This window comes from Amblyomma americanum, chromosome 5 (genome assembly GCF_052857255.1).
Source record: "Amblyomma americanum isolate KBUSLIRL-KWMA chromosome 5, ASM5285725v1, whole genome shotgun sequence".
In the NCBI taxonomy this organism is placed as follows: Eukaryota; Metazoa; Arthropoda; class Arachnida; order Ixodida; family Ixodidae; genus Amblyomma; species Amblyomma americanum.
The window spans coordinates 140,922,993-140,937,303 of NC_135501.1; the positions used below are offsets into that span (position 1 = coordinate 140,922,993).

Consider the following 14,311-nt stretch of genomic DNA (forward strand, 5'->3'; position numbering starts at 1 on the left):
TTGCGCGGCGGCGATTATGCGAAATAAACCTTGTCACATTGCGTCGGAAACGAAGGGGTAAAGCCGCCTGGCAGTGACTTTGAGCATGAACGAATAGGGTAAGCTGCGCTGCTTCATTCTATTATGCGTAAGTTATTTACAATGACGTGTGATTTTATGGGGAAATGCCGGAGAAATTAACGGTAGACGTTATAGATCCTTGTGATAAAAATAGGAGATGGCGTCCTCAAGCGCTGTGGCATACGACTGCGTAACATCTTGCCACTGCCGACAGCTGTGGAAGTGTGCGCGTGTGTTTGCGGAAATGAGGGCGCTCGGCTACTGATCCGGAGCACCCGCGTTCGAACCCGACCGCGATCAGACCCACACAATACCCAAGTTACTGTCCTTGGTTCGGAGCAAGCCCCACGCTCTACCATACATCTTGGGAATCCCAGGACAAACCGGAGAAAAAAATTAAGTGCCACACCCGACTCACGAGCAGTGAGAGGAGGCCCTGACCAGCGAAAACCTGGACCAGCAAACCTGGATCAGCACGCCCGGATTATGCAGCTAGTCCCCAAGTCAACTGCCGCCAGCGGAGCCCTGGACTAGGGGCCCCGACCACCCGGCTCCTGCGAATTAATCACCTTAAATGTTTTTTTTTCTCTCTCTCTCCCTCGATAGAGGCGAAACACAAAGGTTCCCGCTTGCTGTGCGATGTTAATGCACGTTAAAGATGCCCAGATGGTCGAAATTATTCCAGAGCCCTCCACTACGGCACCTCTTTCTTCTTCCACTCCCTCCTTTATCCCTTCCTTTACGGCGCGGTTCGGCTGTCCGCCGAGATATGTGAGACAGATACTGTGAAATTTCCTTTCCCCCAAAACCAATTTCAATTTCATAGCAGCCAGTGAATATTTATCCTGATGTGCATTTAACCTTTGATTAGGTATCTTCAACTATAGACACTGCGCGGCAGTATTGGCGAGGAAGAGTGCTCCTTACCAGCTGAGCAAGGAACCAAGAGGAACTGTTCGGCCTGCCTGAAAACTAATTTTAACGGATATTTTCTCTATCTTTTCTATTTGAATATTTAGGTTATTACAGTGTACATCTCCATCAACCTGCAGTCGCTACAGACAATGTGGATTCACTCACGCATGCACTATGCTTTCATCTCAGAACTACTTGTAGTTGGCACCACTGTCATTCGAAGCATGTAAACGCAAGTTGTTCAGATTAGAGCAGACTCCAACGCAGATGCAGACTCCCTGCGACCTCTTACGCCCGTAGGCACCAAGTCGTTTCGAAACAGCACTCCCCGGATGTCGCTGCTATGCTCAGTGGACTGATTTGCACACATGGCGGAAACACGATGGAACTGGTAGCAGTGTCTGCACAGAACCACTCAGAGAGGATAGTGGCTACGACCTGTTTAGGTAATGCTTGTAAATGCTTATGCGGCGATCGTAGTTTGAATAAACGCAGCGTATGCAAAGGCGGAAAAAAACGACCCATTGAGCAGTGGTGCGCGAAGCCGAAGCTCAGATAGAGCCGAGAACTACACGAAGCACGTTGCAGCTAGAGTTACGTTTGATATTTAAAGGCAGCGCTGAGGTTTCACATTATGTAAGGACAAGCATCGGTACTGTCATCCTCTCTATGAGCTGCAACACAGGAGCTGTGGCCGGAGGTTAGTTGTTGAAGCATTGCCGGTCCGGCGCTGCTGGAAATTTTTGCACTTACTCGTTGGTACTAATAACAATCTACGCTCAATGTTTATGCAATATGGGCACGCTGTATAAAGGCCCATTATTTTACTAAAAACCGGAATCTCAGAAGGTTCACTCTGGATGCGTTTACAGCTTTTATATCTTAACTGACGAATAAGTTGAGTTCTGGAGCTGCATGCAATGGGCCCACAAGCCCAGCTGTTACGTAAGAGGTACGAATGTAGTATGAACAACGGATGCAAAAACATTCACTAGGAAAGAGGAGGTATCGCTACTTTTCTAAATAAGGCTTTCGTCACAACCTGTCTCGCTAACGGTCGCGTCTGCATATTTTCTTTGAAATCATTTACGAATTTGCGGAAAAAGTACGGAGCGGGGGAAAGCAAGAGGTTCGCTGCTTACTGATCAAAGGTCGCGTCGTCGAGCTTCGTTGAGAACTATTGCGTAATATTTCTATTTAACTGGTTTGTATGGAAAAGATTTGCATATTTTCACAGCCAGGCACACATATGCACTTATAAATCATGCTTACACACCTTCTACTGCCGTCAAAAGAGAAGAAATCGAGGACGCTCGCACACATGAAATACAAAATTTAGAAGCCCATCTTGCAGAGAGGGCAAAGTTCTATGTCAATGCACATAGTGCAATTTGTAGGCTTGACGGAGTCGCTCTTCAGAATGATGGGCCGATGTCTTCACGGCATTACCAGAGGCGCTCGTCACTGTCTACGATGAGTCTCAATCTTGGCCGGGATGTCAATTTCAGGATGACAAAAGTTCAATTTTGCTGCTTTCTGGAGCGGCGATGCCTCTATGACCTGCCAACCGTCGTTGACAGAGCACTCTGCCACCTTCTTGTAGGGTCGAATGAACGGCTGCCTTGGACCCCTGCTGATGAACCTATTCCCCCCCACCAACCATCTCATCGATCGGTCCACCTGTACGCAAAGGAAGATAGCAGTTATAATGACATGCAAAATGCAATGTTTCCTAATACATGTCACTGCACTGGAAAAAATAGATTAATGTTATAACATCACTGCACCGGGTGTTTCAGCGAAGCCCACAACAAATGTTTAAAGAGGGGCATTTTGAGGTACAGGGATTGATTGTGCAGCAGTGTGATATCAGCGTCGGTGGATGCCATAAAAAAGATGAATCGCATTATCTACAGTGAGATGGATAGCACGATTTTAATGATTAACGATGTAATTATTGCATTGAATCACTTTACTGATTCGAAAAGGTCGTTACTAGGGGCCATATCAGCTTATCAAGTTTTTTTATCGGAATTACTCTAGGCTCTGTTTATCAGTGCCCCACTGAGTGACGTGCAAAGGGAGGATGCCGCTGCGGCCTTTGCAGCTAGACGCTTTTCGAAAGGCACTCTAGATGGAAAACTTTACTCGGTTACAGATTGTCAACTTATTTTTGTTCTCTAAATTTCAAAAACTTATATGGCTATTACTACTCGTCAATTAGGAATCTAATACCTGTGATAAAAAATGTTGTTGCAAAGCACTAATTCAGGTTACAGTTAACACGGTTACCCTGTTTCCTCATAGCCGCTAGGACTGATATTAGTATGTCTTAAAAGCAATCTTTAAACTTGAAACGGCCATGTTTATAAATTATCAATAAGCTTCGCTGAAACGTTAGGTATATCTACAAGACTCAAATGCACATAAGACAGGATATTTCCAAAAGCACACAACCACCTCAATTCGCCAAAGTCAAGCTTTAGTGCAGAAAACACTTAAACATCCTCTCGTAGACTGTAAACCTCTCCACCCTGACTTCAAGTAAAACATGGTAGGCCTCCTAGATGCGGTGGGTTTCGGGGACAGTGAGTACACAATTCACGCTTCAGAAGTGGAGACGAGCAAGGGGAGACTACAATACCGGTTTTATGAATAGATAATAAAAACTTGGCACGAACAGTCACAGAACTTCAAAAATAGCGTAGTTCAGAACATAGGAAGAAAAAGGCTTAGAATCGTAAAGAACGAAAAAACAGAAGAGCGATAAAAGTAAGAGCAAAATTTGAAAAACTAAAGCAACCACTGCAAATGACTAGCTAAGATGATGCTCACCACTTCTTTGATTCAGTGGGGAAGCCAATAAGTTATGTCTATCTATCAACCAACTAGAGAAAATATCTGCACAATTTGGTCTCTTTTGAGGAACTTATATCTGCACACACCAACAAGAGTGGCTTCGATGCAAGCACTGGGGCGCCTAATCGTATTCAAAGCTGCTAACTAGCCCAGACCTTTGTACTGTGACACTCACACCCCTTTATAAAGATTTGCACTGCGTGCAATCGGTCTCAAGCCATCAGACACTTGGTTCTCAGCACGCGTCGCTGTACGTCATTGTGTTCGAAGCAAGTGACTTGCTCAGCCATACACTGCATGTCCACTCTTCAAACTACGTAAAAGGAGAAGGAGAGGCAGGGACTTTAATGGAACAGGAGAGGTCTGCCTGGTTGCCGGCCTGGCATGCTACTCCAGAAACTACGTACAAAATTCCACAGTTGGACCCTATGGCAATCGCCAGTGCGGTTCCTCCAAGTATTACATTGTATCATTGTGTTCAGTCCAACCAGCTAGCCGCTCTCTGTTCTGGGTGACCCTTTAAAGCACTCTGTAAACACTCCTGCAATCAGACCCACAGAAAAGGAGAATTTACGCGTTTCCAGTGGCTCAAATCCACCGACTAATCCAGCTCTGTACTATCCGACCTCATTCTCATCAGCCACATACCAGGGGGTAGTAGGTCCTCCGCAAGCATCGCTGCGATGCAGCGTGGAAGGCTTCACCCCTTGTGACGGCTCCTCGGCGCTGCTCCATGTAGTGTGTGTAGAGAGCTACCATGGCGGCGACGTCATCGAGAGCCATCTTCAGCAGGGCGACTATCTCCAGGAGCACCACACACAGTGCGAAAACCCAGAGACAGGAGCCGAGAGCGTTGTTTCGTAGGAAGCGCTCCAGATGTGGCCCGTAGTTATCGCTGTGCATCTGAAAAACAAAAAGAAAACATACGGGGTGCAGTGTATACTGAAGACCCCAAGGAAAAACTCAACCGGCTGCTTTTCTCCCTGCCGTGGATGCTTACTTCGTGTGAATTACCATGATGTCAAACATTCTCGCACAAAAATTTTATATTGAAATATTGTAAGACCCTGTTACGGAAGTATTGAAGGTAATGATCCACTCTTCTGATATGTACGAGAAATTTTCTTTTAAAATCTTTCCTTCGATCACATTGAACAGTTTACAACTGCCACAGAAAACCAATGAGGAACGGCAGCAAAATCGTTAATAAAAAAAAAATGCATGACTGCCGTATTGTGCTCTGCCGATATATTGATTGTTATAGTGAAATATTACATTATATCCAAAAAATTGCGTTCATCAACGGTTTCCTGCTCAAAAATGCTTTTGTCCAGAATTGTTGGATATGGCAAACACAAATTGTGTGGTCTTTCCTGGTTGGGAAGATAGTAAGACGACCAATGCTCTCTCTCCCTCTCTGCAGAGAGTAGCGGCTGGTGGACGGTTCTACCAATACCTGCACTTGTATAATGCGCCATAGCTATGGTCTCCTCTGGTCTGCATCTCGCAAATTTATTGTAACTGATTGGCTCACTGCAATTACGAACACTTTTTAAAGGGTACGAAGAAACTGGTGTACCGAGAGAAGTCAGTGAGAACCTGCAGCTGATGCGGCATGCTGGGCGAGATTGGTGCGGGGACTGACGAGCTGCACATTACTCATTGCTGTTTAATGGGAGTCGTCTATATAAAGTTGTGCAAAGCGCTGAGTGGCAACATATGCAGAAGTGCTCGCTTTCTGTCTACGGCGCCTCTTGCGCGTACGTCTCTCTTTTGAAGCGATAAGCTTCACTACGTTATGTAAAGTAGTCGTCGCGTAGGCCGGAGAATGATCTTGAACGACCTTCAGCCCGACCACGTTAGCGTGTGTGACCATATGCGATACAGTTATGGTGTCGAACCTTTGACCCCTGAACTTGACCGATGATTTTCAGTTTACATTTGACCTCCCACTTTTGAACTTTGTAGCGATAGCTACATTACGCTTGCATTTCGAGCCTTCAGCGTGGCGGCGCCATGGCCACCTGGCTGCGCCGTTGGTCACGTGGGTTGGCCACACGGTGAGGAGCAGCTGCTGCTGCCGGCGGCGCGGCGCGGCGCGCAACAGCTGTGCGCATGCGCCGTGTCAAGTGACACGAAGGTGAAGAAGGAACGCCCAGCGAAACGGAGCGGCGAAAGACTGACTTAGCAATTAGACTGAGCGAATTCCACTCGGCCAGTTGTAGCTATCGCGTCACTCCAGGTTTAACCAGAGCTACACCACAGTCATTTTTTGTCATTGTGAGCTCTTTTTCATTTCGGTTGACCTTTGACCTTAAGTACATCGGGTAATTAGTACACGGGGTGATGTAAAGTCACGTGATGACATCCGATGGGGGTGTCATAAGAACACACGTCATAGCCACGTGGCCGTGTGGGTATATATAGAACGGCTGTCGCGAGCGTGTAGTGGAGCTGCAATGGACGAGCCTCAGACAGCAAGCGTTATTGCTTTTCGCTGAATTCGAAGGTTAGCCAAGCTAAGCCACTGCCAATTTTTCTTTCTGTTATTGCACTGGGGTTCCTCAAAGTTCCCATTTGGAGCAGCCCTCGTTCGGAGTCCGCTTATTTGCTTGTGCGTGACTAACTTCGACCAAGTGACTCCGCACACGCTACATGTGATTTGAGTAGCATACCTTATTAAGAAATGCGAAATTACGGTATTTACAGTTACAAAGCATCACCATCACGATTAACAGTACTTGCAAGACAAGGATGGTGAGAGCGACATATTTTGTAGATTGAGACACTCGATAGATGTCACCAAATAATTACAATATACATTTGTATGTGTGCGCCATACTTGAGGCGCAATGCACGAGCATGAGAATCGCCTTTTCCGGCAATGTTGCGCAAATACATCTAGCTAACAAGGCTTCATCGAATCATATGAATTCCATGGCTATATTTTAAACTTATGTTTTATCTTTTACTTTTCGAGAAAAGAGCCAGAATTTGGACGCTGTCAGTACAGGGCTGAATGGTTCGAAGCGGACCACTTTTTAGTTTCATTCGATGGTGACAAGGCTGTTGCCGTATGGCAAGCTGCAATACAAAAATCTACGACGATAGGCCGAGTGAAGTTCACCGCCGAAGTCGGCTGCCTAACGAGGCTTCGGGAAGGGAACATGGTTAGTTTATTTTATTTATTTATTTACTTACTTATTTATTTGCACATACTGCAGCCCTATTGGGCTATTGCAGCGGTGGGTGTAAACGAAACAATGTAGAGAAGCAAGGAGCACAACAACGGCAAAAGCAGAGACAATATGAGTAGAAAAAAAACAAATGCAAGATAAGGCAAAACTGTTCAATAGCCTCTAAAAACAGCTTTAAGGGAAGAGAGCGCGTACAACCAGGTAAAGAATTTTCTCATTCGATTACACGCGGAAAGAAACTGTACTTAAAAGTGTCCGTGCGGCCAGAATTAGGAGTGATGTTTAGGGTGTGGTGACTTCTAGTTTTAGATGGTATAGCAGGGATTAGATAATCATTTGCAGAGGTCCCGCAAGGATAGTTAATAATACAGGAATTTTAAAGACTCAGCCCTTCATCGAGCTCAGAGCAATTGCAGGCCCAGTGAAGTGGTGTGGAAAGCGAGAAATCCCTACAAAACCTGTGGTATATTAAACAAATGGATTTTTTCTGGACTGCCTCGATTTGGCTAATTTCGCGCTGTTTATGCGGGTTCCCGACAGGAGAGGCGTATTCAAGTAGCGCACGGATTAGCGACTTATACATTAGTAGTTTCGTATCTCTAGGAGCAGCTTTTATTGTGCGACGCAGGTATCCTAACTTTTATGCGAAGCATAATAGGGACACCACTAAGCTCAACCATAGCCCAGCCTGGCGTGGCCGCGACCACCAAGGCTAACTCCCGCTCCTCCCGCTAGGGGCGCTGCAGCCGAGCACGTGGTCTCACGTCACGCCAGCTGAGGAGAGACGGGGCTCAACTCGCGCGGTCGCCGCGCGGCCGCGACCACCAAGGCTAACTCCCACTCCTCCAGGAGATTGCTAAACAACGAAGAGACTAGCCTGACTTACGGGCAGGCGATACCGAATCCCTTTCAGAAATCTATTATGCTTCGCATCCTAGGCTTAACCTTAGCTAAGCCAGGCAATTTTTTAAGTGCCACTTTATGTTTCTACAGATGGCATGATACAAAAAAAAAATAGACCCGTTCCGCTCCGCAGAGGACCTGGGACTAGCTTGGTTCGTATACCTGTAACAGCTCGCCGTTCTCCGACGTAGACAGCAACTCGTAAAGGCAGGCGCCAGCCCGTAGTACCCCTTCCTTGTAGTGGGCCTTCAAGCCGTCCAGGTCCGGCAGCGCGCGGGGAAGGCAACCTAGGTGGCCGAGGTGATTGCTGTAGCTCTCATGGGCGTCCAAGGTCACCACCTCAAGAAGTTGAGCACATGTATCCTAAAGAGAAAAACAAGGCCAGCGATTCGCTTTAGAATCACCCAAATGTGCACCACTATTAATGCTAGGAAAAAATACGGCCACTTTGTTGGGCGCCATATTTCGATCCTTACGATAACAGCAAAACGCTATACAGGGCACGCTCAGCGAAATGACGTCATCGTCGTCGTCATGGCCTTCGACCGCGCACGCCGCACCCATTACGCCCCATGACGGCTTACTGAATACGGATGCTCCAAGGCTGGCAGCAAAAGGATTCACTAAGAATTACCTTTCAGCTCATGCGAGGAGTATCGGCATAAATTCAGCCCACGTCCACAAAATACCTGTAGTCACACTGGATATTTCGATTTGAATGAACTCGCGTCACCTAAGCTGTGCGTGAAATTGTGTTGCCACAAGGGGAATTGTGAGGTGAATTTATCCCTCCTAAGCGTTAAAAAATGCTAAACCTGTGTCGCTTACCCACTCAATGAATCACCTGCTGAAATCTTGCAGTAAAACCTACTGGCAATATTGTGCCCTTTCCTTTTCCAAACATCGCTGCATTGTCTTCCACTCATTTCTAGCCTTTCCTTTAGCGCCTACGTTTCAGTACGAAAAGGTGAGTACTCGAAAAAGGCAACTATCATAAACCCAGAAATAATATACCAGGTGTTTCAGGCAAGATTTTATAAAATTTTCAAAAATATGTTTTCTGCCGTAAAAGGTTTGGTTTGATTTATGGGGATTTAACGTCCCAAAGCTACTCATGCTATCAGGGACGCCGTAGTGAAGGGCTCCGGAAATTTCCAATACCTGGCGTTCTTTAACGTGCATTGACATCGCACATTATGTGGACCACATCGCACAGTACGAGGTAAAAAATATGGCTTTTTCAGCATTGTGTTACCAGTGTTGGCGGACACCGAAAAACCGTTGAATCGTCTTTTAATAATTAACTTTTTAACTACTATAGTTAGGCGCCCAGTTGCAATTAGAAAGTTGTAGCCGGTCGTTAGTAATAACCATATCAGTTTTTTTTTAATTTCGAAAACACGACTATTCTCGGCGCTGTGGCTCAACAGAATATGGCTACACCTTCATTTCCGAAGGCTGTGCGCTAAAAAAAAACGTTCACAGGAAAAAAGGAGGACAGACGACACGAAAGAAGCGCCGTGCCAAAATGCATGCGCTTTCGAAAAGCATGCAGGCAAAGCAACCTTTCGAGCGCATGTATCTAGTTAGCAGAACCAAATTAAGTCGAGCCACAGCGGCAAGAGTAATCGCTTCTTGAAATTCTAAAACAACTGATATAACTATTACTAACTACCGGCTACAAATCTCTAATTGGAACGAGTTGCCTAGCGGTGATAGTTAAAAGTTAATTATCAGAAATTAGTTAACAAGCTTCCTACTTAAGACAATTCACCGGCTTTGCGGTGTCCACCAATACTGGCACTACGACGCAAAAGCCATAATTTTACCCCAAAGCCTATTTTTGAACATTTTTGAAATTCTTGCCTGAAACACCTGGAATATTAGGTTACATATTAAAGTTCTGAAAATGTGGTTAATCATCAACTACTTCTTGCTACGAGGCTGAAATAAGTTCGGAATCACGATGTGGATATATGAATACAAATATTCCACAGAAGGCTTTATGATATTCGTTTAAGACTCAGAATTCATGTGCAATCCGGGTATCTTCTTAGCAGAAACCTGAAGAAACGTTAGTGACGAAAATTCTACAAAAGTATACGAAAGTAAAAGCTTCCCTACTCTTGACACTAATATTCTCACTGCGTGGGTTACTACTACGATTCGAAATGCAGGCACCGCTGATGTCGGAGAGTTTTGGTGAAACGTGCGCTGCTTAGTACGCCTAGATAACGGGCTGTAGCATTCAGCAAGACACAAGAATAAGCGGAGGAGGGAATTAGACTGCGAATATTACGTGACCTTAATTGCACAACCGCGCCATTCTCACCTTAATGCCAGACGCCAGCATGGTAACGCCTATCTTGGCCGGGGCGAGCAGCGACAGCCTGAAAAGCAGCTTGATGTGAAGGAAGACGCCGAAGGGCGCACCGAGCTTCGCCTGGCGCATCCAGCGCGTAACCGCGTGCACCATGTCGTCTACTACGCCGGCGTGAACGATGGACATAAACACGAAGATAGCTGGAAGGCACAGATCCTCGGTGGGCTGCGGCAGGGAGCGCACTCTCACGAGAAGCAGCATGCCGTGTAGAAATGCGATGAGAGGCAGCCACTGCAGACGTCGTAAAGACAGGGACAGGCAAGCGTGATGCGTCTGCTCTGAACCCCGTGAACGCGAAAGCAACAGGGTGGCGTATTTTGTAACGCGTCAGTATGTTTCCATTTCACTTGGTCGCGAAGTGAACCGTGAGGAAAGGGAGAGGATGTGGGGAAGAAAATTAGCAGCCATAGAAAAGGCAGGTCTATACAAGGCGCCATAGCTAGAGACCCCAGAGCCGCAGCGACCTGTCTGACCTTCTGACATGAACCACGCTGCATAATTATGTCGCACAAACATGGCATGGCTTCTTTTCCTAGACAACAGTGCCAGAGAAACAAGCTGGGTATGTAAAAATTGGAGGGAACACTTAAGCTCCGTCTTAATGATATGAGGCGGTGGCGTAAAACCGATAACGCGCATGCAGGCAGAATTGGCCTTTCCAATTTCACATTCATATGTACCCTAGAGTCATCATACCGCCCCTTGCGCAATGGTACAACAGTTAAGGGATGCGCACTTCCCTGCGATGGCAGGTGCTGCCACCGGCGGGTCCCGTGCTACCCAAGTTACTCTTCCCGAGCAACCTCCAGTGATCATCCATTGATTTAACCGCCACCTACCAAGGTGATTAATTTGCTCACAATCCGGTGAGCAGGTTGTGATGTCGCCAGGTCACGGGACCTAGCTGGCCCACCTAGGTTGCCTCTCCATGGGTGGCTGCCTGGTCCACCCTAAGCCACCCTACATTTCTCACAACGCCGACACGTAATTTTCTGCGTACAAGGGCCTTTAACGGTATCGGGTAAGAAAGCATCATCTTGTTCTCTCATTCGTCAGCGTTGGCAACGGTAAGACGGTAGATCATAGGCCTTGGTCACTTTTGTGCAAGTAACATGCCTCTGCTAGACTGACGACACTTCCACGGCCTGCGTCACCGCGATCAGCGACCAATGGTACATGACGAATTGAAACGTTACAGAACGTGACTCCACGTCACGGCCGAACTGAAGACGGGAAGAACTGCAGACGGGAATTTTAAGGCAAACGTAACAACTGAAGCTAGAAATGAAGGGTAGTAATCAGAAGCGGCAACAGAATAAGCTGGTCTACGTCCACTGCAGAACCAATGCGCCGTGTATTTATCAGGGGTTAGCTCTTTACTAACGCGAAGACTATTTCAGCAAATTTCGTGACCTCGTCTACTGCCCTTGTTTCTTGTCGCCTCCTGCTATGTTTACCATCTAATGGAATCAAGCCCAGTACAACAAAGAACCGTCAGTAACACGTTCAGTCCGCGTTGCGTGCCCAGCTCATCCCCATTTCATGGACACTAATACGCAAAGAATAAAATTTAGGAAGGAACAAGCAATGATACGAATGAATTGCAATAGTATTGCTCTTTCACTAGCCAATCAATTGCAATTCCGATTTTATTTCAATTATAACTTTATTCTAACTCTCATTGAATTCTCTTTAGAACACCATTCTATTCTAATTAAGAGCATATTCCAATTGCAATTCTTCATTATCTCCCGCTTTGCTAATTTGTACACGGATAGACCTTCCGGAGGCTGTCCGTATCGTACGCAGACCTGTTGCTGCACGAGAAATTTGTCTTTTCATCTAGCGGTTGCTTTTACTTACCCGATTTTTTCATCGCCGGTAGTTTGTTAATTTTGGGCTGTGGTAAATACGGAAACCGTGCAGTGCTGATAGATTGCAGCGAGTCCTCATACCACTACCGGCGCAGTGATGCAATGGTTACGCAATGCGCCACTGTCCTGGCAGAGCACCGTTTCCAACACAGCCAGCGGTGGGGCTTGAGACACAGCTTGCTCTCCCCGAGCATTGCGGCGAAGGAACACCTCCCGGAAGTTCCACTTTTGCACAAGTATTCTCCGAGGGGCTACTTTGCACGCAAGCCCGCTGTTGTCTGAGTCGTTTCCTTCTTAGACATTTTCATTTTTCTTGAGTCACTCATAGTCCGAAGTCTTACTCCTATCCCCTACAAATGTGAAAAAGGAGATGTAGGTGAGAGCAGAAAGAGGGCATGATTGACAAATGGCAGGTGGAGCGAGAGAAGTCTCTCCAAACACCACCTGCCACGGTAGACACGTGGATGCTTCACTCGAGCCGCCTACGCCGGTGAGGGTTCTTTTTCATGGCCCTCCTATTGCTATCTAATCAACTGTTAATCCGTGTTAGAGTCCGCAGCCTAGTATATTTTTAACGCGACAGCGTTAAGGCTCCCGTTAAGCGGAAAATCCGCCATCGTTCGCGCTGGGAGGAAAAAATCGCCTGAAAAGCAACCTAGGTGGGCCACCTAGGTCACGTGACCTTGGGACGTCATCACAACCTTCCCACCTGATTGTGACCAAACTGACCACTGTGGCGGGTGGTACTTAAATAAATGATCGGTCGAGAGAGGTTGCTCGTGAAGACCAACCTGCGTCGCGCAAGCCCCACCCATTTGTAGCACCTGCCATGCAGGCCAGTGGAGCATCGCTTAAAGGCCGCATGACTGCTCCAGGAGTGGTATGAGGACTTCCAGGAATGTGTGAAAGTCTAGAACGACATACTCCGCATATATAGGCATTATTAACCCATTAACTCTATCGCGTCATACCCTTACGGCGGAGCTTATGTGCGCGCTTGAATTCTCTTCCCATAAGCAAAAATCAAATAACGTGGCGTTTGCCACTCTGCACTTATCCTTCTGTCGAGAGAGCAGATTCAGTGGTGGGAAGTTGGAAAAATGCTAGCTTTCCAGGCTCGTCTTCGTTAGAAAAGGGGGGAAGGTAGAATGGGTAGGTGTTACAAGCAAAGACTCAACGGCTGTCACACTTTGCAATGGCCTACATTAATGCGTAAGCGGCATCATCTCACCCCGAAAGTGGCGGCGTAATAAAGTCGGTCTGTCGTGATGGGCCAGGGATTCAGTAGTAAAGGAACGCCTCTGACATGGCGCACGTTTCCGCATCTTTGGTCGGTGCTCGCAGACGGCTCATCCCGGGCTTCACCGCGGTGTGTCATCTCCCCTGGAGCCGCAGCCGCCTGCTCCCTGCTCTTGCCTCCGTCGTCTAGGCCAGTGCGGGACCGCAGTCTCGGCAACAGTTCCCACTCGTCCACTTCCCCTCCTACTATCCCGTCCGTCGACCCTCCCTGGCGCGAGTCGGCCATTACTGGTGCGTCGAATCTGGGGTTCCTTGCTTGAGTCGAGCTGTCAAGGAAGCGAGGTTGCTAATTTCGGGGTCAGGAGGAAGGGGGTGCGTTGACGGGGGCTGCAGGCATAGGCGCCGTTCCGGGGGTCGCTGCAGAGAACCGCTACTCGCCGCAGGCCGCGCCCTCCTTCGTCGTCGTCTCCGCTGGAGACACTAGATACTCTTCATCTTCTTTTCGCATCCTGGGCAGCAAACTTGAAATAAAATTTTCATATTGTCTGATCACGCCAAGCACGAAACAATATATTCAATTCCTTTGTCAAATGCACCAGATTATCTAACAATACTGCCAAAGTACGAACCCCTCCAGTGGCGCCGTACCACGTCCCAACTGTTTTATCTGGAACTTGGCACGCCTTAGGCATTGTAGGGGCTGGAGTTTTGTCGTCTTCCTCGCTCGAGCTCCCTGCTACTTTGCTGGCCCCAGTAAACCTGTTCTGTGCACGTCAACCGTTTGACGGTGACAATATGTTTACACCCCCGTCTTCATCAGGGTCCAAAGAGTAGTAATTCGTAAAAGGAAAAAAATGATGGTTGATTTCCGTAGTTCGGCC

At 47.2% G+C, this 14,311-nt stretch overlaps 1 protein-coding gene across 1 annotated transcript; it reads right to left on the reverse strand.

Moving 5' to 3' along the window:
* Positions 1–2,283: 2,283 nt before the first annotated feature.
* Positions 2,284–13,913, reverse strand: LOC144135092 (uncharacterized). Its single transcript, XM_077667848.1, has 5 exons — positions 13,423–13,913; positions 10,267–10,548; positions 8,097–8,297; positions 4,483–4,737; positions 2,284–2,655 (listed from the first exon to the last, which is right to left on the reverse strand). The coding sequence occupies exons 1-5, from the start codon at positions 13,714–13,716 to the stop codon at positions 2,437–2,439; spliced, it is 1,251 nt and encodes a 416-aa protein (XP_077523974.1). The 5' UTR covers positions 13,717–13,913; the 3' UTR covers positions 2,284–2,436.
* Positions 13,914–14,311: the final 398 nt, after the last annotated feature.

What these genes read in the sequence shown, in the direction of transcription:
- LOC144135092 (XM_077667848.1), bottom strand. Translation starts at nt 13,716, where the DNA reads ATGGCCGACTCGCGCCAGGGAGGGTCGACGGACGGGATAGTAGGAGGG. An exon ending in ATTACGCCGCCACTTTCGGG is followed by an intron (nt 10,549 to 13,422) that starts GTGAGATGATGC and finishes CGACGTCTGCAG; the next exon opens with TGGCTGCCTCTCATCGCATT. An exon ending in TGCTGGCGTCTGGCATTAAG is followed by an intron (nt 8,298 to 10,266) that starts GTGAGAATGGCG and finishes TTTTCTCTTTAG; the next exon opens with GATACATGTGCTCAACTTCT.